General features: G+C 50.5%; 1 protein-coding gene across 1 annotated transcript in view; it reads right to left on the bottom strand.

Annotated features, from left to right (window-relative positions):
* The window catches only part of KDM2B (lysine demethylase 2B), a 121159-nt gene that overhangs the window by 10058 nt on the left and 86596 nt on the right, over positions 1-24505 (bottom strand). The window contains exons 13-21 of the mRNA XM_063085671.1: positions 9988-10212; positions 4787-4930; positions 3530-3616; positions 3092-3352; positions 2772-2885; positions 2066-2104; positions 1271-1950; positions 493-656; positions 246-407 (exon numbers count right to left, since the gene is read on the bottom strand). Of these exons, the coding sequence (XP_062941741.1) occupies positions 246-407; positions 493-656; positions 1271-1950; positions 2066-2104; positions 2772-2885; positions 3092-3352; positions 3530-3616; positions 4787-4930; positions 9988-10212 (1876 nt within the window). The remainder of the gene's footprint in view (positions 1-245; positions 408-492; positions 657-1270; positions 1951-2065; positions 2105-2771; positions 2886-3091; positions 3353-3529; positions 3617-4786; positions 4931-9987; positions 10213-24505) is intronic.

Raw genomic sequence — 24505 nt, 5'->3', positions numbered from 1 at the left:
AGCGAAGTACTAATTAATGGGAAAGCAGGCAGATGCATGCAGAGCCCGCAGAAGTGGAGTCCCAGCATGTGCAAAAGACCTCTGCCCCCTCCCAAATCCCCTCTGTGCCCAAAGCTGACAGGACACAGCAGTGGGGACTCATTCCTGTGTGCACTGGAGAACAGCTGAGGTAAGCAAAGACTCAGACACGTGCATCAGATGGGCCCATGTTACCCCCTTGGGCACAGCCTAGGCTAGCTACCCACCTGGCCTGTTATCTGTGGGCGGGGACAGGAGATCCCTCATCTGGGCATCCTTTAATCCTTCTACCCACTGGACATCCAAGGTTCGGAGCAATGGACAACTGGAGCTACAGAGGGCTGAGACTGCAATCCACGAGCAGCCCGACAGCACCAAGTCCCGGAGCCCTGGGGGACAGAAAAACGGGTGTGGGTCAGGTGACATGCCCCAGGCCCACTATTACACACTTGGGGTCCCTGGCCCAGGGCTCACCAGGCAACCGGTTGATAAGCCAACTCAGCTGTTTCTTGGAAATATTGGTCCAGCTGAGGTCGAGGGAGACGGGCTGTCGTCGGATGATGCCGCTCAGCATCAGGGGCGTGATGGACTTGCAGTGGTTCAGGTCAATGCGGGTCCACAACCGCTTATCGCAGCACCTGGAGGCCAGGCCCAGCAGTAGGACATCATCAGAGGTGGGGGCTCACCTGGGGAGCCCCTGCACCGCTGTGGTAACTCCCCTCACCTACTGACCTCAGGGGCAGGCTCCTGTATTCAGCCCTCTGGGCCCTTCTCTGTTTAGTACTCATTCTGCCCACATGTGAGTACCTCTACTCTGATGGCCACAGGCCCCCAGCAGAAGGTGCCAGCACTCGTTCCATCAAGTATTTACTGTGGGCTTCACTATGTCCTTGATAGGATCTACCCCCAAACCACCCCATGAGGCAGGTGTCAGGAGGGTAAGGCACTGGACCAGACCAGAAAGCTGAGATTAAAGTCAGGGACTGACACCCTCGCTCTTAGCCTAGGCTAACTTTTTAAAGACAAGCACCCCACCTGGTCCTTACTTCACCATCCAGGGAGCTAAATCAGAAAAGCAAACAGGGTGACCTCCTCTGATAAGACCAGGTTGATGGGGCTGCTGTAGTCGCCTACAACTCTTTGCAGAGGATACTCAAGCCACATTGGGGCTTAGAAAGAAAGCACCCCAAGTGGGCCATCCCTGGTCCAGTCTGAGCCTCGACCTAGAGCCCTGACCAGGGTGGCCCCTCACCAGCGGTTCCAGGTCCTGCAGACCCGCATGCAGACACATAGGTCTTGGTGGCTGAGGTAGCTGAAGACGGCCATCCACACCTCCCTGTGCATGACATGGGCTGCCCCATCATCCAGGGGCAGCGAGTCGGGTGGGGGGCTGATGGGGGGTGGCCGGATCACGTGGCGCTCCATCTGGATGCACTTGGGCGGGGACACGGAGGGCGGGGGCCGGGAGATGACACGGGGTGGGCTGCGTAGACCAGGCCCCAGCTGGTGCCGCAGCTCGCGGGGGGTGCCATTGAGGCCCTTGCTGAAGCGGTGGGGGCGCTCACAGAAGCCCGGGGGCCGCTTGGGCTCCTCATTCTCACTCTCGGGCTCTGACTTGATGGGCTGGTGGTTCTCATTGGCCAGGCTGCTCTCCGTCTTCTGGATCTCGTGGTTGAGCTCCTTGCTCAGCTCCTTGCTCAGCTCCTTGTTGGGAAGCCGCCGTTTCCGGCGCATCTTCACCTTCTTCTTCTCCTCTGGGCCCTCAGCCCCCTCAGTGCTGGGCCCGGCAGTGGGTGAGCTGGAGCGTGAGTGGTCACTCTCCCTGGTCTTGGGGGGCGCCTCGGGCAGATCGTCCTCTGGCTCCTGCTTGAAGCGCCGGAGGGGCTTGTTGGACAGCGCCATCCGGTCCTCAGCGTTTTTCCAGGACCGCCGCTGAGGGTGAGAGGGAAGGAGGGAGGGAGGGAGCGGGTCAGCCCCCAGGGCTTAGGGTGCAGCTCTGAAAGCTCAGTAGCAGCCTGGGACATGGGGAGGCAGGGAAAGACGATACCTTTTTCCTGAAAAGCTTATCTTCTTTGCCAGGTTTTAGCTGTCACGAGAAAGAAAGGACGCAGAGCTTGCTCCCAGGGTTCAGGGAATTTGGTCCCTTCTACACCCAAGCCCACCACAGTCTCTAGAGTAGGAGCTAGAGGGACGCCTTTCCCACAAACGCCATCTCCTTCACGTCTGACTGACAAATGGGTGGGCCCTGCCTGCTGCTTTCAAGGAAGAAGCTGGAAGCAGAGGAGTATGGTCAAATTGTTCCCACCCAAATGACCTCCCACCCTTGGACAGACCCAGAGATACACAGCCACTCATTCCAATCAGTCTTGGCTCTGGTGCACAGGCCTGTGGGCATACCCAGCTGAGCCTGGATGGCCAGAGCTGGAGAAGACTCCAGGCGCCACCCTGTGGCTGGTGATGGCAAGGCCAGTGGTCGGAGCAGGGCCACCAGGATCCCTGGGCTTCCCTGGACTCACAGAGCTTCCTGGAGGCAGCTTCAGCTTCGATCCCAACCAACCAGACAGCTTCCCAGGCCCTGAGCCAGAACCACCAGCCAGAGATCTGGGACCAAGGCCTGGGAAGCCACGGGGCATAGGAGCCTCAGGAGAGTCTGTGGCAATGGGCGGGAAGGCCAGGGGGTTTGGGCGGGGGGCGGCCAGGGACTGGACTTGCAAGTCCCCAGGGCCTTGGGAGGGCGGGCGACGTGGGAGCACCTGCTGCTGGAAGTAAGTGAGACTGGATCTCCACCAGGGGCTGAGGCTGCTGCCTAGAGGGGGCCTCGGCGAGAGGTGAGAGGAGGAACCGGGGGACGTTTGAAGCGTCGAGGCCTAAAGGGGGTGGGAAGAGGAGTGACTCGCTGGTTTTTCCCTCCTTTCTTTTGGGCCGGGCTCTCAGGACTTAGGTGACCTGCTCAGGATAGCAAGAGGCCAGGATCCCAAGCTCTACCCATTGCCCGTCCCCGCCCCCACCCCTGACCCACCCCGGGGACCAGCCAGGCCACCCCCTCCACCACCAAGCCCTTCCCAAGCCATACTCGTTTGCGTCCACTCAGTTCCTGGGGCTTCTCGTATTTCCGCTTCCTCCTCAGATGCACGTCGTCAGACTTTCGGCGCAGGATGCCGTCCTGGGGCACCTTCTTGGGGTGCTCGTCTGACCTGCGTCGGGGTGCCTCCTCACACTCACTCCTCCGCTTGGCAGGCTCCTGACCTTCCTTGTTGTCCCGGTTCATCTTCGGCTCCTTGAGCAGGGAGCCAGGCAGGTTGGAGGCGTACTTAAAGCCAGGGCCACGCTTTTGCTTGTAGGCCAAAAAGGGAGAAGGAACAAACCAATTGTATATCTTTGGACTTGCCCTTCCACCTCCCCAAGCATGTAGCACCCCACCCGCCTGACGACTTGGGGACAGGCTGGTCCCAGCCAGGCCCAGGCCCGCCCTGCTCCCAGCTGACCCCGGGACGTGGAGCCCGACACTCACTTTCCCGGTCTTGCCGGCGTGGTTACACTTTGGACACTCCCAGCAGTTTGGAAGCTCATCGTTGACCACACCCTCTGACTCCTTAATCTGTGAAGGACACACCGGGACTCAGCGAGCTGCGAAGGGTGGCCAGAAGGGGCCTCATGGGCACAGGGTCTCAGTGAGGCCACAGCTGCCAGGAACATCAACACCCTCTCCCCAACGTCACATCCATCCCGTTTCCAGCCAAAAGAAAAGAGAGTTGCACAGAGCTGGTTGAGACAGTGGCTATGGATTCCAGCCAGGGTCCAAATGCTGATCCCATCTGCCTCTGACTGGCTCAGTGATCGCAGGCAGGCCACTCTGTCTCTGTGGGCCAGTGCCCTCATCCACAAAACGGAGTTAGCATTCACATCTCACTGAGGGTTTGCGAGAACTCAATGAGATGACTGACGTAAAGCAATTAGCTTGGGGCCTGGCACACAGGAAGGACCCAACAAATTGTTCCATCACTGTCCTGGGTGCCAGGTGTGAATGAGTCAGACATGGCTGTCCCTGCCCTCATGGAGCGCATGAGCTGGGAGAGAGAGAAATAACCAGGCTGACTTCCAAAGCCAAGAAAATCACAGCACCCCCTTCAGAGTGGGGTGTCTGTATGCGTGTGTGACAGGGAGCAAGGGTTAAAACAAACTCCCGCCACCACCACTGAGTGGCTGCTTCAGAGCTGAAGGAATCACTCTGACGAGTCCCCCAGATCTCTGTAAAACACACACAGACACGCAGGCTCTGGCACAGGTTTGGTGGGGCGGGGCCAGGGATAACTAAGGTATGTGCCAACTCAGATTGGTCACCCTGGAGAAGGCAGCCCTGCCCTGAGCACACCAAGGGAACAGGCTCTGGGTGCAAAGGAACAGAAATGCAACCACCTGTCATCTCAGGACCTGCCCTCCCCAAGCCTGGATTCCAGCAAGCAGCCCAGCCACCTGCTCCCTCCCTCTGGCCCAGGTGCAAACAGGTAGCCTGTGTGACATTGAGGACCCTCTGTGGTTCTGCTGTCCCAGGAGGTGAAGGTGTGTGTTCTTTCCCTCAATGACACTGGTGGAAGCTCTGAGCCGCTCCAGATCCTTCTTGCCCCGGGCTCATCACGTGACACACAGGAACTCACCGTGCTACCTGCATCCTGTCACCTTGCCAGCCTCTCCACGGAGGGACCCTCACCCCACGCTGCAGGGTGGGGGTGTGGAGCTGCACAACCAAAGCCCTCAAAGGTCAGCTCACCTTAAGGCATCCAGGGTGGATGATTTCGTTGCAGATGGAGCACTCCATGAGCATGAGGTTAAACTTGCCTTCTTCCTCTTCCACCGTGTCTTCCTTCCCCGCCTCGCCACACACAAGGCACACGGCGGTGTGGGGCAGCACTGGCTGAAGAGCCGGGACAGCACAGACAGTCAGAAGGGGCGGGGAGGGCAGACCCCCAGGGGACAGGGCAAGGGCAACGAGCTGCTCTCCTGTCCTAAGGCACATTCATTCATTCATTCATTCATTCACTCAAATAGCTAGGCCCTACTCCAATGCTGGGAACACAGCAATGAACCATACAAAATCTCTGCCACCTGGAGCTTCCCTATTAGTGGAGGAAGGCAGACAAAACAAAGCACAATAGAGCACACCAGATCAAATGAGGACAAAGCAGGGGAGCCAGGGTCAGGGGTGAAGGGGGGATAACTTTAAATGTGGAGGGCAGGAAAGGCCTCGCAGTTGGAAAAGACCTAAAGGAGACAGGGTGTGAGCCCAGCCCAGGTCCAGATAGGGCTGAGGTTGCATCTCACCAGCAGGTGTCAAAGCCTAGTCCACAGACACCAGGGCCCCTAAGGCCTTTACAAGGAGCACTGTGAGGTCACAACTATTTTCAGAATAACAGTAAGACATTATTTGCCTTTTGCACTGGTGGATGAAACTATTGGCCTCTTAGCACTAGTCAAGGCAGGGCCCCTGACTGTACCAGCAGCCACTGAGTTACTCATGACCACACACACATTAAAAACATCACCATTTCATGTGAGAACGTCTTTGATGAAGCAGTAAAAATTATTACGTTCATGAAAACCTCCCCCCTTGAGCACATGGCCTTTTCATATTCTGTGTGACAGAACCGGAAGTGTGCACGAAGTACTTCTGCACACTGAAAGCTGATGGTATCAAAGAAAAATCACTCCTGTGACAAAGTTGTGAGCTGATTACTTTCTCCATACAACATCGGTTTTACTTGAAGAATGCTGAAAAAAACCCTCATGGGTACTGGCGTGTTTTCTTGAAGACGAAAGAGGTGGGCCTGTCATTTCCAGATAAATAACTGACAGCATTTGTTGCAAATGACAAAATTCCAGTTTTCAAATGAAAATTAGGATTTCAGAAAACTTATATGAGAGACCACAACCTGGATGGCTTCCCAATACCTAAAGGCTTTTCTGATGAGATTAGTGGTAAGTATTAACAAATGTGATTTCTTTTAGTTTTAACACTGTACAATGGCACCTGCCAATGTTTGGAAAATCTGCCTAACTCAGTGGGCCAATATTTTCCAAATGACCAATGCCTGATGTTACACCTCATGGCATGAGGAAATGAGCTATTCAAAGGGCAAGACAGACTGATGGCTTTTAATGTAACAGTATGAAAGGTTCAATGATAACAGTTTCAGATTCCACACTGCAACCAGCCTTTAAGAAACTGCCACCTGTTGAGTTCTGGTGTTGTATCAGAATATCCATGATTATCTAAAAAGACTATTTAAAATACTCCTCCCTTTTCTTGCTATGTTATCTGTGAGGGGAGATTTTTATCACAACAGATGGAATATAGAAGCAGATATGAAAATCCAGTTATTTTCTAATGAGCCAGACATAAAAGAGATTTATAAAAACGCCATTTTTCTTTTTTTTTTTGAAAATGTAGTTATTTCTGTTAACATGAAATGTATTTCTTGTTATTTTAAAATAACTAAAATACTTTAAAAGTTTCTCAGTTTTAACTTCTATACAGTAAATATTAATAAATAAATCTACATAAATAAAAGCTCTTTGGGGGTCCTCATAATTTTTAAGAGCATAAAGGAGTCCCAAGACCACAAAGTTTTGTACCACCCATGATGTACCTGACTATAAACCACCCAAGGACAGGGGCTAGGTTGGACTTACTCCCCTCCCAGCACTGATATAGTGCCCAGTGTACAGAGGAAGCATAGTCCAGTAGTATTAAACTGCTTTAGAGGAGGTTCAAATAAGCTGGGATATACACTCCACTGATAACTGAAAAAGTCTTTGTAAAATGGCACAAACCTCTGAATTCAAACACATAAAAAACTGAAGGTGAAAGAGTCATCATTCAATCACCAAACACTTAAGGCATATCTGCTAACGCCTGCCACATGGGAGCAAGGGGTACAGGAGTGAGGAAGACAGCTGCTCCCCTCCAGGTATTTGAGAGGACAAAGATGTAAACTCTCTGAAATCCAAGACAAACATGAAAAAGACGTGTTGAGGCTTTCTCAGAAGCAGCAGAGGTTGATTTCTGGAGGACCTGGAGGGCACGGCAGGGAAGGGAGTAGTGGGAAAGGAGAGGGACCTCAGGGTGCACAAGGACAGAGAAACAGGTGCAGCAGGCCAGGCTGTCTGGGGCAGGGGAGCCCAGACACTGGCATGGCTGGAGCTGGGGGTACAGGCTGGGGAACCGCCCACAGTGGCCAGAGTGGGGCGGAGGGTAGAACTCTGAAACGGGTGGCAGAACAAGAGAGAGCATCAGAGTGAAGAAACTGCAGAGACCCAGGAGGCAGAACTGGGCCTGGGCAGGTGGGGAGAAGCAGGCTGCGGAGGAGGCCACAAAGAGACAGGGAGCACAGGGAGGGCTCGCTGGACGTGACAGTAGACTCCAGCTCATCAAGAGAAGAGAAGGAAAGGAAGAGAGGTGAGCCTGCATGTGTTATGGGTGGTAACACAGGGGAGGAAGTACCCCATAGGGTAGAAAGGCCAGAAGAGTAAGAAGGATGCTGAGGGTCAGGTTGGGTCTGCATTTGCTATCATATCAGCTCAAGAAGCCCTGTGAGGCTGGAGGGAACACACACACAAGTGAGGCTGCCTTCAACCAACATGCACCATGCCAGGGAACAGATGTGCAAAGATAAGGTGGCACCTGAGACAGGTTTCCTATAACTGGGCCTGAGACACCAGGGGCAGAAGAGAAAATAATGCCACAGAGGAAAAGGCAGTTGAGGGTTCATGCCCAACATGCTAAGGTTTAGGGGACACTGTTCTCAAAACCAACAGTCCCTACAGATAAGCTCTAAGTTCTGACAGAATCCAACATATCACGTGGACGATACAGAAAATACACTCTCTCTGCAGAAAAATATACATACACACATGCATATTGACAAAAATCTGTATTTAATTTCCGGGAGGCTCACAAATTCCCTGAAATCCATTCAAATATCTTGGGGTTCAAGTACCAATTAAAAATACAAGCAGTGGGGCCGAGCCCGTGGCACACTCCGGAGAGTGTGGTGCTGGGAGCGCGGCGACGCTCCCGCCGCGGGTTCGGATCCTATATAAGAATGGCCGGTGCACTCACTGGCTGAGCACGGGTCACGAAAAAGACAAAAAAAAAAAAAAAAAAATACAAGCAGTGAAACTTCAAAACTTCAGCAACCTACAATGTGGGAGAAAATACTTGGAAACCATATATCTGATAGTGGGTTAATATCCATAATATATAAAGAACTTCTACAACTCAACAACAAAAAAACCAAAAAAATCCAATTAAAGAATGGGCAAAGACATTTCTCCAAAGAAAATATACAAATATCCAACAAGCAAATGAAAACATGCCCAACATCATTAGGGAAATGCAAATGAAAACCAAAATGAGAAATCACCTCGTTAGGATGGCTACTATGAAAAACAAACAAAAAAACTAGAAAATAACAAGTGTTCGCGAGGACGTGGAGAAACAGGAACCCTTATACACTGCTGGTGGGAATGTAAACTGACGTGGCCACTATGGAAAATAGTATGGAGGTTCCTCGAAAAATTAAAAATAGAATTACTATATGATCCATCAATCTCACTTCTGGGTGTATACCCAAAGGAATTGAAAACAGAATCTCAGAGATATTTGCAGACCTATCCATGTTCACTGCAGTATTCACAGTAGCCAAGAGGTGGAAGCAACCAAACAAATGAATACACAATGGAATATTACTGAGCCTTAAAAAGGAAGGAAATTCTGTCACATATTACAACATGGATTAACCTTGAGGACATCATGCTAAGTGAAATAAGCCAGAAACACAAAGACAAATACTGCATGATTCCACTTATGTGAGGTGTCTAGAGTTGACAAACTCTTAGAAACAAAGTAGAATGGTGGTAGCCAAGAGCTAGGGAGAGGAAAGAGGGAAGCAGCTGTTCAATGAGTTTAGAGTTTCGGTTTTACAAAATGAAAAAGTTCTAGAGATCAGATGCACAACAATGTGCCACACACTTAAAAATGGCTAAGATGGTAAATTTTATGTTGTGTGTTTTTTGACAACTAAAAAACAAACAGCAGTGTGTGTGGAGGGAGAAGGGTGAGTTGCCTCTGGGCTTGGAGGGGCATCAGCAGTCAGGGAGAAAGGGTTCATGCTATGCCAGGATGGCTGTGGAATCCTGTCCCTCCAGCTGAGCCTGCTCTTCCACGGGGGCAGGGAGATGGCTTCTCCCACAAGGGGACCTCTGGGCCTGGGGAGTAGCACCCTAGGGAAGGCAGAGTGTGTGGGTGCGTGTAGGGGGTATTCAGGGACTAACCCCAGGACCATGCCAAGTTGCCAAAGTCTGCATCCACGGTTCTGGGGCAAGGCCAGCAGCCCTGGGCCAGTGATGAAGACAAGGCAAGGAGGTCTGGAGAGGCTGGCCAGGCTCTCCAAGGGCTCAACTCCTGGCACAATAAATCACTTCTCTTTGTCTGGGCAGCCTCCTCAGGAGGGGCACTGACCTTCCACCCAGACCTCTGACTCTGAAGGCAGGACAGGAAGGAAGGAAGGAAGGGCCTAAAATCATCATGAACTGGGCCATAAATGTTGGCAACGGGGTCACAGACAGGACAGGCTGCCCTGACATCTTTAATGGCAGAGACTTCAAAGTACTTGGCCATCTCGGGAAGGAAGGAGTTAGACCACGGGACTAGGAAGAAACAGGAGCCTGAGCACAGGCAAGACTGTGCCAGGTCGAGCAATGGGCATTTGAAAGCAGCGCTGGCCAGAGCACTCCCTTCCTTTCCACAGGCAGCCCCGCTCAGGGGTTCCTGCAGCCCCAATGTTCTCTTTACGCGAGGAGCTGGACAGAGCAAAAAGCAGATGGACAGACAGACCCGATGCAGAGGGAGTGGTGGGCTCTGCATTCTGAGGAGGCCCAGTGTCCCGCGGGGGAAGAGCCAGGTACACTCACAGCGATGCACTGCCGCATAATGCAGCTCTGCTTCATCCGCCCAGGGCCCCCGAACTTCTTCATGTCCTTGCAGAAATGGCACTCCCCGCACTCGGTCCGCAGGCAGGCCTCGCACTTGCGGCATCGCGTCCTGCGCCGGCGAGCTCCTGCCGTTGTCCGGTTGGCGGCCAACTTCACCGCGGAGGCCGGGCCCACCTTCCCCTTGGGCCGACCCACTGCCCGGTTCTGTGAGAGAAGAGGGAGGTCTGGTGAAATGGGAGGCTATGGGATGGCCAGACCCCTAGGAGAGAGAGTTACAGGCTGAATTGTGGCCATGAGAAAGATATTTTGAAGTCCTAAGCCCTGGTACCTCAGAATATGACCTTATTCGAAGACAGGGGCTGGGCCGGCCAGTTAGGTTAGATCAGTTGATTAGAGCCAGGTGTTATAACACCAAGGTCAAGGCACTGGATCCTCTCACCGGCCAGCCACCTTAAAAAAAAAAAAAGACAAAGGCTTTACAGCTTTACAGAGGGAACTAGGTTAAATGAGGTCATTCAGGTGAACCTTAATCCAGAGTGACTGCTGTCTTTTATGAAAGGGAGAGATTTGGACACAGAGACAGACAAGCGCAGAGGGAACACACATGAAGACACCAGGATAAGATGGCCATGTGACTGGAGTCCTGCCTACAAGCCAAGGATGCCAGTGAACAAAAGAAGCTGGAAGAGACAAGGAAGGGTCCTCTGCTGGAGCCTTTAAAGCAAGCATGGTCCTGCCAGCTGACACCTTGATTCCAGACTTCTGGCCTCCAGAACTGTGAGAGAATAAATCTCTTGTTCTTTTAAACCACCTTTATGGCAGCTCCAGGCAACACCTATGGAGGGCACCCTGCATCTGACAGCAGCACGCCCTGGTCTACACCCTTCCGTGGCACCCACGCTACAGGATAGGCCCTTGCCCTCCTCTCTGGCCTCCTCCTGTTCTTGGCCAGGCTGTGCTTCCACAAAAGGCCACACAGGGCCACACAGTTGGACTCAGTTCCCTCTGCCAGGAACACCAAGGCCCATCCCACTCTACTTGGCTGACACCTACTCATCCTCCAGGACCAGTTTACATGCTGCTTTCTTCTGGAAGTCCTCCCTGCCCACCTGCACTGGGTTCAAGCCTCTCCTTTGAGGTGGGGGCATGGGAGGGCAGTCATCAAGGGTGCCTTTTCAACCATTGCATCTCTGCAAGATGGCCTGGCATGCAGAAGGTGTGCAACCAACCAAACCCACTCAAGAGAGACCAAGCATAGGGTCCCCTGAATCCTAAGACCTGCCCTAAGTAAGCTCCAAATGCTTCCTTCCCTATGATTCAAGTGAAAATAGAGACATGCAGATGAACTGAAAGTAGCACTAAATGCTAAACAGTGAACGAGACAGCCACAGTTCCTGCCCTCTGGTACTTACGTCTTGGTCTCCAGCCCCAGAGCCTCTTGCAAATCCAGGATCCACGGTGGAGCTCCTAAGCTAGCTGCTGGAGGACACTGTCCACCGAGATCTCCTGTCTGCCTAGGATCTGAAGTGCGAAGGACAGGGTGGAAGAGTTTGTCTTGTCTGAAGCATCTTTCTGAAGAGCACGAGTTTGCTGAGAAATGATTATTCTCTCTGTCAGGGAGACATGTTGTTCACCCCAAAACCATCTGATCTACTTAACATCTAATGCTTTCAGCTAACTGAACATGCTTCACTTCAGTCCCATCCCTTCAATTTTAGTTGTTTGTCATCCTTGGATCCTCGAACAAAACCTCATCCTCTTGTCAACTCAGGGGCCCAGAAGAGCTACTGCTATGCACAATAGTGAAGAGGGTCCTCCTTCCAGGGGCCCCTACTCTCACAACACACACAACTCCCCCAGTGCCCCAGGGGCTGCCTAGAAACATCCATCCACGGGGTGGGGGGGGGGGGGACAGTCCACCTTTCTCCATGCTATACCATCCATTTCCTTCCACAGTGTGGTGGTCCTTGCAGAGTGCTGACAATCTCATGTACCACCCTCTCTCCTTGGTCTGCACACCTAAGCAGCTCCTTCCCTTAGATTTACTTTCCCAATAGCCTGCAGCATTCAAGGAGGCTGCAAGGTCTGCGGAATGCCCAAGTTCATGCCTCAGGAAGCACTGCCGCTCTGCATCTCCGTCCCGCTCAACTTGCTCTGAACCCCAAAGAGGATCCGTCTTTACCTCCCTGCTCCTGTGTCACGCCTACCTCACCTCTGGGGCAGCCTAGTCACCAACCAGCAGCCTTGGGAAAAGGGGTCACTCAACACAAGTCACTCTTCCTTACAGTGAAGTCTGGGGTGCCCTCATCACACACATGAGGATAACACCTTCAGTGCACCAGGGAGATAAATCAGCCTACACACCATGCTCGTCAATTCAGGTCAGGTCTGGCGCCAGATGAGAGGTAAAACAAGATCAGTTTTCAGAGCTTTTTGGATTTGAGAATGGTACCTAAGTTGTGGACCTGAAAACTAGGCAGCTGACTAAAGGGCAGCAAAGAATGCCGACAGAAGGCAGCGATGACAAGGACAGTGGCAGCAGTAATGGTAGGTATTTTCTAAGCACCCATTATATGCGGCATCGTAGTCATCATTTTACATATGGTATTACCTAGCTTTCCCAATAACCCTGTGAAAGATGCCTTATACCTCATTTTTCAGATAAGGAAACTGAAGTGATCCACCCAAGGTCACAAAGCCAGCAGAGGATGCACCTGCTCTGAAGCCATGCTCTGAACACTGCAAACTACAGCAGACACGCACACAAAGTAGGGCAAGAGACACACAGCGTCCACCAGAATTGCCACGTGCCTCTGAAGGGCCTCACAGTTACTGCCACGATGCCCTTGATATAACAGATGCCAAAAAGTGGTGCAGAGAAGCACAAACCTAGGAAGGCTTCTCCCTCTCTTTGCAGCACTTTCTGATTCCACCCCTAAAAAGGGCAGGTGTCCTGTTATCAACTCACTCCTCACACACATGATACATGGTAACAATAGGATGTGGGCAGCTTCTGAGAGCCTCAAGTCAGGTGCAGAGTGGGCAGCACATGGTACACCTCCAAGGACAAAATCAGAGGTGACGGGCTCAAACTCAGACCTTTGAAGGAGGAGATTCTAAAGACCAACTGCTGTGGTGAAAAACTGATAAAATTACAGGAGTCCAAAGGAACATCAGGTATCAGTAGCCATCGAGAACCTCTGGCCTCACTGGCCCTTAGGACAGTGTCTGGGAAATTAAAAGAGTTGGGCCAATCCAGCCGGAGTCACAAAGTGCACATGTCACTGTGAAACAAGCCCACCCTCCCATACTTTCCAAAGCACCTTCCCATCCAAACAAGCACTTTTCCCTGTAAAGCCAGCCACCAAAAAAGAAAGAAAAAGAAAGAAAGAAAGAAAGAAAGAAAGAAAGAAAGAAAGAAAGAAAGAAAGAAAGAAAGAAAGAAAGAAAGAAAGAGAGAGAGAGAGAGAAAGAAAGAGAAAAAGAAAGAGAAAAAGAAAAAGAAAAAGAAAAAGAAAAAGAAAAAAAGGAAGAAGCACTTTTTCCAAACTATGGACAACAAATCCACCTGGACCTCAATGGAAGCTGAGAAATCCTAGAAGATGACAGAGCAAATGACAGATAACACCTCAGAATAAGAAGTGTAAGAAGCTGCTATTCTTGAAGATCTCAATTCTTGCCCTCCCTACCAGGTGGTTAAATCAAGATAGACAAGCTTTGGCTGCCTGCAGCTTCAGCGGCCAGCCATTGTAGGAAGTGGTCACCAGCTGGCTTGTCAGGAGTAAACTGAGCAACACTCAATTGCAGAAACTTAATAAGACCACTGAGAAAATCAACAGGTAAGAAAGACATTGGAGGGTCTCTATTAAAAAGTCCAACTAGGACTCTGAAGAACCAACCAGGAAACCATGTGATGGCACAATAATAGAAAATAGCCACACAAAAGAAATAAAAAGGTGAATCAGCGAAAGCCCTCTCATTTTGGCACGAAGCTCCCGTCCTAACATCTTTTGGGTACTACCCAAAGTTTCAAACACCAATTCTAAATTTCACTCTGTCCTTCCCTTGCCCTAGCAAAGGGAATGATGGTTCACTTACAGACCAGCAACCCCAACCCCAAGGCCACTTGTTGATTTTATTAGCCCAGGATCCATACGTTCAGCTTGTTATGAAAGGTTAGGAAAATCTGGAATGTGCACGTACGTGTGTGTACACACACACACACACATCACACACACCCTGCCCTTAGTATTCCAACAGCTTTTCTCCATCAGCAACTCAAAAGCATCTCCTCAGGCCAGCCCGTGGCTCACTTGGGAGAGCGTGGTGCTGATAACACCAAGGCCACAGATTCAGATCCCTATATAGGGATGGCCAGTTAGCTCACTTGGAAGAGCGTGGTGCTGACAACACCAAGTCAAGGGTTAAGATCCCCTTACTGGTCATCTTTAAAAAAAAAAAAAGCATCCCCTCTACAAAAGGGAATATATTATCAAGATAGTTAATTCAGTCATTCCACCAATATTTACCAAGTTCCTCCTGTTTACCAGATACTATCCTCCTGAAAATTCATGGGCACAACCTCCTCAATCTCTCATTGCTAAAATACTGGTATTAAAATTACCTAGATTAACCTAAATTAATGAAAAGACATACCGTGTCCATAGATTTAATACTGTTATGACAGCTATACTCCCCAAAGTGATCTACAGATTCGACACAATGCCTATTAAAATCCCAACTGGATTTTCTGCAGAAAGTGACACGCTGACCCTAAAATTCATGTGGAAATGCAAGGGACCCAGAATAACCAAAACGATCTTTAAAAAGAAGAAAGTGGAGGACTCTTTCTTCCTGATTTCAAAACTTACTGCAGAGCTACACTAAACAAAACACTGTGGTACTGGCATAAAGAAAAACGTATACATCAATGGAATAGAACTGAGAGTTAGAAATAAACTCACATTTTGACCAACTGATTTTCAACAAGGGTGCCAAGAAAATTCAGTGGGAAAGAATGCTTTTTTTAACAAATAGTGCTGAGATAAATGAATATCCATATGCAAAACAATGAATGTGGACACCTACTTCATACCATATACAAAAATTAACTCAAAAATGGTTCAAAGACCTAAACACAGAGATAAAACTATAAATGTCCTAGAAGAAAACATAGATGTAAATCTTCATGACTGCATTAGGCAACGGTTTCTTGGATATGATACCAAAAGCACAGGTGGCGAAAGAAAAAAGATAAATTAGACTTCATCGAAATTAAAAACTTTGGGGGGCTGGCTGGTTACCTCACTTGGTAGAGCGTGGTGCTAATAATACCAAGGTCAAGGGTTTGGATCCCCCTACAGGCCAGCTACCAAAAAAATAAATAAATAAAAACTTTTGTACTCCAAAGAACAGTATCAGGTGAAAAAGCCCACAGAATGGGAGAAAATATTTGCAAATCACGTATCTACTAAAGGGCTAATATCTAGAATATATAAAGAACTCTAACAGCTCAATAATAAAAAGACAAATACACCAATTTAAAAATGGGTAAAGGATTTAAATAGCTATTTCTCAAAAAAAGATGTACAAATGGCCAATAAACACACGAAAAGATGCTTAACATCACTAGCTAAGAGTGTGTAATTTGCACTGAAGACTCATTCATTAACCTCCCTCATTCACACATTCACCCACCCACCTAAGTGTTTTCTGGCTGTGAATTATGTACCAGATTCGATGCTAAGTGCTGGGACTACAGAGATGAGTAAGACCTGTTCCCTACTCTCAAAGGCATCACAGTCAGAGGGTGAAAGACATGTAACCATCTAAATACAATGCAACATCATGAGGATGCTATTAAAAGCTAATGCATATTGAAGTACTTGTCACTCTTTTCAGCATTCGTGTGAACAATCTATGTGGTAGGAATTACTATTATCTCCATTCACAAATGAGTAAACTGAAGCACAGCACAGTTAAGTAGTCTGCCCAATGTCATACTGCCACTAAAAGAGAAAGCTGAAATATAAATCCAGGCAGCGGTACAAAAGCCTGGACCTGGCATGCTGACTCAGAAGAAACACCTCCTCTCCCCGGGAAGGGAGGTTGGGAAAAGCATCCTGAAACCAGGGAGGTGGTGAGCAAGGTGGGCCTTGGAGGGAGAACAGGAACCTGCAGGTCTGGGTCAGGGCTGGGGCTAGGGAGTGGATACTCTAGGCAGAAGGAAGAGTAAGATAGAGATGTGAAACTACATGACACATTCAAGGAACTGCAAATAGCTCCATACAGGAAAACAACTCTGAGGTGGCAGGGGCCTAATCCTGTAGGGTTTCATACACCACATTAGGGAAATGGACCCTGTAAGAGTAATAAGTCAAAGGACTTTACATGCAGGAGCAACATAATTATATTCTGGCAACAGTGTGGGGAGTGGATATTTTGGGGGCAGTAGGCAAGAGACAGGGAGATCAGCTGATGATTATGAAGGCATGAATGGAAGCAGTAGAAGGGATGAAGAGAAGGAGATGATTCAGGAGATGTTTCAGAAGCAGACCTAGTTTTAGCAGGCTCTATTGACTGATTGAACATGGATGATATGCAAGCAGGAAGAATCCTGGAAGACTGAGGTTTCTGGCTTGAGCAACAGGAAAACAGGGTGTTTAGGAGAGAGGAGAAAACAATGACTCTACTGTGAACATGTGGAATCTAAGGGACCAACAGGACACCTAAGAAAGGTATCCAGCAAGCAGGTGGGACCCGAGCTAAGATACTCAACTGGGAATCAATATCGCATTGGTGTTAAAACTAGTTAAGTCCGTGAGGTTGTCCAGGGGGAATGGGTGGAGTGAAAAGAGAGTCTTCTACAATACCCTCAACACTAAAAACATTCAAGGGGCAGGCGACAATGGGCAACCTGCTGAGGAGTGGCCAGAAAGGCAGGAGAAGCAGCAGGTGGTTGTGGCATCATGTGAACCAGGAAAGAGTTAAGAAGGAAACAGTCAAGAGTTCCAACTGTCAGAAGTAAAGTGACAAAAACAATAAAATGTGACTATGTGTTTTTACAATTAAGAGTTTCAAGTTTCCCACCAAACTACCCCTAACAACAGCACACTGACACTTAGCACTGCAAGGGGTAGCCAGAGCCCCCCCAAATTCTTTGCATATGATAATGTGCATGACATTATGGGTGTGTCAGTCCAGTGCATGATGCACCCAGTTATCTCAACATTATGTCTGTCCCCTAAGTATAATGGACATCTCAGAGAAAGCTGGATTTGACCATACTGTGGCCCCCTAACATACCTGTAGACTCCAGGGAGGGCTCTGGCTTGTTTATACGCTGAGGGTAAGGAGTAAGAGAATAAAAACACAAGAGCTACCAGAAAACCCAGGGGAAGGGAGGATCTCTGGGGAATCTGAGGAAAGTGAAGGACTTTTTCCTCAGAAAAACACAAAGTCACAAAAATTTTGCATACATTTTCGGGAAGGTCCGGGGACCCCTGTCTTAAATTTCACTATTTAAGAAGCTATAATGGGTAATGCAGTGGTTATGACCACGTAAATTTCTGAGAGATTTTCTTCTCCATAATTTCTTAACTATTATTATTTTCAACAAGCTATTGTCATTTTATAGGGGAAAAAAAGAAATAAAGATATTTTCACTTCAGGAGTTAAAAAAAAAAAAAAAAAAAAAGATGGAACAAAAATTCTCCTAACAAGTCTTCCTAAGTATCCCTTAAAGGGGTACACCTCCACAAACCAGAAAGCAAAGCTGAAGAATTTTCTGACGTATTCTATACTGGAGAAGCAAATGAAGTCCATGGGATAAAGCCAAGCCAAAGGTGCACACCAACAAAGAGCAAACAAGGGGTCTCCTGCCAAGGTGGCTCAACTAGTGTCACCCCTCACTCCTGTCCCATGGGATGCAACACTTGGGGAATCCCAGGCTGCTGAGGGAAGACGTAGGGCACACAGGCCAGTCCAGCAGGACAGGCCTGAGGAAGCCTGAACACCAGTTCAGGTAAGGATGGGAGAAGTGCATGGACTTACAAGGCAAAGAAGCCAAAATTCTGATGAGGGGTGAGGGGCTGGGCCCAACTGCAGGACGGACTGAGCAACAGTAACTTCTCCTCAGGGTCCTTTCACCCAGAAGGTGGGCAAGTTATACCTGCACATCCACATTTCAGGACTCACCCCCTCCTAATAAGAGGCCTTCTCCTTTAGCCTCAAACCGATTCATGCATGGCATGAATCATAGCATGGCAGGGTGGAGGTAGAGCTGGGTCTAGAACCTGCAACCTGGAGACTCCAGAGGCTCTAGCTCTGGTTTGGAAGATGCAAATACCTTCAAGGTCCTCTGAGAAAGCCACTCTCCTCAGGCCCAAGAAATCCCCGGGCCGAGAAAAACTGCTGAGGAAACTATGGGGGGAGGCAAGGGGCAGTGAGTCACAGCCTGGAGTGTCCCCAAGTGCAGGGTCCCTTAGCTGACAATCATCTCCTCTGCTGGGACTATGGGAAAACCTGCTGCCCATTGCCCTGGCTTAGATGTCATCTCCCTCAATGCACTTGAGTGGGGGGAAAGATCATCTTAAAGTGAATATCACAACCTCCAGAGAACCTTGTTACTAAAACTCCAAAAGTGCCACAACCGGGCTCACCCACGTGAGGAGGAGGAAAGAGTTTGGTCACAGAGAGAACAGGTCCTCTCTTAGTGGAAGTCTCTCTCAGGAGTGGCAGGACCCAAAAATGTATGCCCAGAGACATACCGAGTTTTGTCTTATGCAATATCAAAGATTACATATACCATAGGCCACAGGGTGAGACCAAATTAAAACAAACAAAAAACAAGTAACAGGAATCTCAATCATGAAACACCAAAACCCAGCCAACACTGAATAGCAACATCCTATGAATGACAATACGGCACAGAAATAGTAAATAGTAAACCATTGGCAGGATTAGGTAGACCTAAGCCGAACTAAAAACGTTCAAGCGTTGAGGTGTGAACTAAGTGACAAAAACAGAGCCATTCACACGTGTTACTGACTCGATGGAAGTCCCAAGCCAAAACCACTTGAATTGTCCCTGAGTTAATCCAATCCAAAAGACCAGCGAGATTCAGGAACACCCCAGAAGGCGCACGTGCCTAAAAATTGGACAGCAAATCTGAGAAACAATAAAATTTAACTTTGTCTCTGTTAAATAAAACCACTTAATAGCTCTGATAGATTTAAGTACGGCATATACAGCACTTCCTCAATTATGCCCAATGTTAGGGGGAAAAGTTCCCACATTCAGGCTCGAACATTCCAAAACATCTTTAATCCACTAAGGAAATGTACCAGGTATTATAAATAAGCATCTTATTCACCCAGCCCGTCCAATGCCCACATGATAACTCAACCCTATCCCCTTCTTAATTCCTTGGACAAGTCTACCTGGCTTGTAACCTGTTCCAAAGATTATTTCGCTTCGTAAAACCTCAACTTTCTTCCCCGCTTCCTAAGCACGAACCTACCCGGAGTCAATTCACGCCGTAAACACACCCAGGGCTTTGTTTTACACGCAGATTTCTCCCCCTGGTCCTGAGAGAGTCTGCTTTTCCTTCTAAATACCACCAAGGCCGAACCCTGCCATCTGGGGCCGCAGCTTCCTCCGCTGCCGGCCGCCCGTACGGACCCGCCGGGTTCCGGATGGCCCGCGCCGGCCCGCGGCTCGCACCCCTTCCTGTCTCCGTTTGCCCACGGCGATCGGGCGGGCGCGCGGCGCCCAGACAAAAGCTCGGGCCGTCGGGCCCACGGGCCCCAGCGTCCTCCGGCCCGGAGGCCGAGGGTCCCAGCGCAACTTTGCAAACAGAAAGGAAGGAGGCGCCGGAGCCCGCAGGGTCCGGGTGCGCCCGGCACACGCGTGGGCCGCGGGCGAGAACGCTAAGGGAGGGCGCGGCGCGTCCCGCGGCCGCCCGCAACTTGCCCGCGGGCCGTGGCCCGCGCCCGGCAGGCTCGCCCGACGGCGAGGCCCGGCGGCCCACATTGTCCCCGCGGCTCCCGGGCCACCCGCGCGCACGCACGCCCGCACACGCCCCCTGCCCGACCGGCTGCGGGGCCCGCCGGCCTGCAGCGCTCCTCCGCGCCCTGCTCGGGCCCGGCCCTGGCGGCCCCGCCGGCGGCGGCTGCAAAACTTTCTCCTCATAGCCACAGCGGCGGCGTCGCGGCCGCCCTCGGCGCGTCAGGCAGTCGGTCGGGAGGTCGGGCGGCGGGTCCCTCCCTCAACCCCACCCCGGGCCGCCGACCTGGTCCGGCTCCGATTCATAGTCGTCGTCTTCGGCGCTCACGGACATGGCCATGGCTCATGGTGGGCCCAGGCTCGCGCGCGCTGACATGGCTGGAGCGGCGCCGCCACCGCCGCCCGCCCGGAGCAGGCTCGGCTCGCCCTGGCTCGGGCTCGGGCTCGGGCTCGGGCTCCCGCTGCCGCGAGGAGGGAGCCGCGCCGCGCGCCTCGCACGCCCGCGCGGGAGGGGGCGGGGAGGGACCGGCGGGGGAGGGCCTGGGCGTTCATGCATATGCATGAGGCGAGCCAGGAAGGGGCTGGCCCCCCGGGCGGGCGGGCCAATGGCGCGGCCGCGGCACTCGGGCCGCACACAAAGGGAGTCCGGCCTGCGGTGACACGGGGGCGGGCCCGCCGAGGGCGATCCCTCGCGGCCGGCGCGCGGGGACTGGGGATGCGTGGGGGCGTGCCCGGCGCCCCGCCCGGCCCGGCCCGCGCGCCGCGGGATGCACATGGGTGACTGCACGCCGCCGCCGCTGCAACAGGAAATGCACGCCCGGCCCGGGGTGGGGTCTTTTGTGTGGTCCTGAGGGGTGTCTCGCGGGAGCCCCGGGGCGCACGGGCCACGGTGGGTGGCCCTGCACGCGACGCCAGGCACGAGTCCCTGCGCCCCCGGTAGTGGGCAAACGGGCTCCTGGGTTAGCGCACGCTCCGGGACGAAGACCTGATGTCCGCGAGCCCGGGAGCCCCCTACCTAGAGCCTGCAGGCCTGCCGGCTTGCATAAGATCTGGGGGCCCAGTCGCCCTGAACACGGGCGGTTGGGCTGGGCTCCCCCTCCTGACGCTGTCCCCTCTACCTTCCGGTTTGCCTTTCCAGGTCGAGAGTCAGCGTCAAGCGTTTGGGGGTGCAGGAGAGAGTTGCGCTGGAGCCGCCTGACTGGGGGCTGTCAGAGAGAAAGCGCTGGACTCTGACCTGGGGTGGACGCCCCACCCTCTTGGACGGGAACCACCCTTGCTGCGGTGCCCAGTAGACCTCGGAAGGGTTGAGGGCGCTGAAGACCAGAACCCAAGTTCTAGGAGACTGGCAGCCCCCTAACGCTGGCCCGGAAGGTGTGGGTTTCTGAATTCTCAAACTGTAAAGTCTCCTTGTGCTTTTGGAGTAACCCAAAACAGCCCACACCTGCAGAAAATTGTTGCTAGAAATCGAGAGAGAAAGTCGATCAGGCACTTATGCCACCAGCTCTTACTCTGAAAGAAGAGCTGGTGACCATTAGCTAGAATGGCCAATGCTGTTATAACATCAAAACCAAGTTAAACACAAACTAAGAAGCAGGATGACTTAGCTGGACAGGTTAGGTAGTATCTGTCCAAGGTGATACTAAACATGTATGCCTGTACCTGCCCATTTTCTCCATCTATAAAATGGGAAGGATTTACTTAAGGATTGGTAACCTTCTGTGAAGAGATCAGAGGCTTTCCCAAGAATATGACCATTAGCTGTGAAATCAGGTGGTCAACTCTGCAACGGCCACCCAATTGTTATTCATGTTCAGGCCACTGGCTATGAAATCCACAGTGAGACCAGAAAAGACGAGCAGTCTGGTCATGGCCTGGGCTTTCAATGAAGGCAGAATGTGTAGTGGAAACCTTGCAAATAAAACTCAGGAGGCTTCTAGCAGAGAGTCGGCAGGTGAGAATAAGCAGGAATGTCAGTTTTACTGAGTGGATTTCAAAGTCTATCTGCAATTTATATACCCACTGACACTATGGAAAAAAATCCTAGCAGACTTGCTCTTTACTGAAACCTGTCTGTTCTGAGTTTCCTTCCTCCCCTCTTACATTTTTCACAATCCACTCAAGGTTACAACAAAAACAACAAAAAAGGATACACACACCTCTCCACCTCCAAAGGTCTCAGCTTTATAAAAGCTATCTTGTCTGAACTGAAGTCTGTATCTGACCTCGTGGGGGCCACTCTACCCAGTAAGAAGCCTAAAGAAAGAGGAAGGGGCTGATAAAATGCTAATTATGACTTCACTTGTAATTGTAATTGGTCAAACCTGCAAGTGTACAGACACCCAAATGACGTAATACATCGAGAGAAAATTCTGTACGCAGGACTTTTCCTCAAAGGTCTGTCCTATTACAAATCAGCAGCACAAGTCTATTTAGAATTGTCTTGGCGTTGATTTCCTTTGAGGACTCTCAAAAGCTCACTTCAGTATTTAAGGAAGTAAAAAGACACAGTTCTCTATGACCATGGCTCAAAAAAGAGAAAGGGAAAGCGAGGACAAACAGAAACTGCAGCTAACACTGACTTCCTTCCTCCTGTTATATCTTTTCAGAGCTAGAAGGGGCCTCACCAGACCTCCTCACTTCTCAGGTGAAAAAATGGAGGCCCACAGAAAATCAGGAAGTAGTTCTCAAGCCCAGGGTCCCTTATATAACACTACCCAGAGAGAGACCCCCTCCAAGGGTCCAGGCAATACAGCTGCTAATAGTTATTAAGCATGTTCCAAGGGCCACCCTCAATGCTAATTGTGCTATAGACATGATCTCATTTAAATAGCCCCATGAGGTATGTACCATTGTTCACCCATTTTACAGAAGAGGAAACTGAGGCACGTTGCTACTAGGAAGTGAAAGGAGCTGGATCTGACCCCAAAGGCAACTGGAGCTTGGGCTCTTAGCCACACCACTACAACGCCTCAAGCCAGAGACAAGAGAGGAATATGCCAAGACCCGTGTAATAATCCAAGTGACAAACTCAGGCTTAAGCAGAAAAAAATTAATTGTCCTGTACTAGATTTTGTAAATTCTGCATTCTTGGTTCAAATACAATTCCAAGGTACGGTTTTGATAGCCAGACTGCTGTCTGAACTGTCAAAGGCCAATCATAAGACCAGGAAGCTACACTTAAGACATTGTAATGTGGGCTGAGCCCGTGGCGCACTCGGGAGAGTGCGGCGCTGGGAGCGCGGCGACACTCCCGCCGCGGGTTCGGATCCTATATAGGAATAGCCTATATTGGATAGCTCACTGAGTGCCGGTCACGAAAAAGACAAAAAAAAAAAAAAAAAAAAAGACATTGTAATGCAATGGGTTCTCTCTAGAGAAGGCTCCTGCCAGCCACTATTCTCACACCTCTTACAAATTACTCTTCTGACACTTGCAAAGAGCTTTTTACTCCTCTAGTTCCGTCAATCAAGTTTCCGTTAGCTACTGCTGCACACAATTATCCAACATCTGTTTTTTATTAATAGTGTGCTGGACTATATATAAAATATGAACTATGCCATCCCATGCCCAGTAGAACTGCCACTTTAAAATTTAGCATTTACACTGTGCCTTCAGCAGGTCCTCACTCCCTCTCAACCTCATCTTTGAGTGACCCTAAGAACTGAACACTCTCCTGGCTCCACTTAGCCAAGGCTTACTTATGTTCTTAGAAAGCATTCCCCAAAGCTGATGCCACCCAGGCAGTTGGTGCTTGCCTTGAGCAAGGAGGATCCAGAACTTTCACCACGTGGTGAGGAAATAAAAACAGATGGAAGCCAAGTCCTCTTTGGTCACAGTTGTCACCCACTTCCCTGCTTTCTCTCTGGGTGTCATTAAATTTTCTGGTCTGCCTATGAGATCGTGGGACGTCAGGAATGACCCCTGGCTGCCAAGAGGTTTTGCCCAGACTTAGCCTTGTCCCAGGGCGGGGAAAGGGAATGTGCTAAAAGAAAAGATGAAAGAAGTACGGTGCCCACTCTTAGTCACCGTCCTCCCCACGCCCACGTCGGGAATGGGCAGGGTGAAGGGCAGACTGGGCACATGTCCCCTGGACTCTGGGCTTACCCGGGGGGGGGTCTCTCTGGCATATGGCCCCTTTTCTCATGCCTGTGTCACAAAGGCCACAGTTAAAGCTTGGAAACATTATTTTCCAAGGCTTGGGGAGGGGAAAGAGAATGAATTCTCTTTGTGTCAAGACCAATGACTGGCTGGTACCCTCCTGAACCAGTGGACAACCATTTGTAAACATGCCCCTAAGGAGGGAATAGAAATGACAGAGCAGGCCTCCAAAGGGTAGCTGCTGCTGCTGCTTCTTTTTTTTTTTTTTTAAAGATGACCGGTAAGGGGATCTTAACCCTTGACTTGGTGTTGTCAGCACCACGCTCTCCCAAGTGAGCTAACCGGCCATCCCTATATGGGATCCAAACCCGTGGCCTTGGTGTTATCAGCACTA

The sequence above is a fragment of the Cynocephalus volans genome, chromosome 2 (genome assembly GCF_027409185.1).
Source record: "Cynocephalus volans isolate mCynVol1 chromosome 2, mCynVol1.pri, whole genome shotgun sequence".
In the NCBI taxonomy this organism is placed as follows: Eukaryota; Metazoa; Chordata; class Mammalia; order Dermoptera; family Cynocephalidae; genus Cynocephalus; species Cynocephalus volans.
The sequence above is the reverse complement of the archived record's forward strand: the minus strand, read 5'-3'. Positions and strand labels throughout refer to the sequence as shown.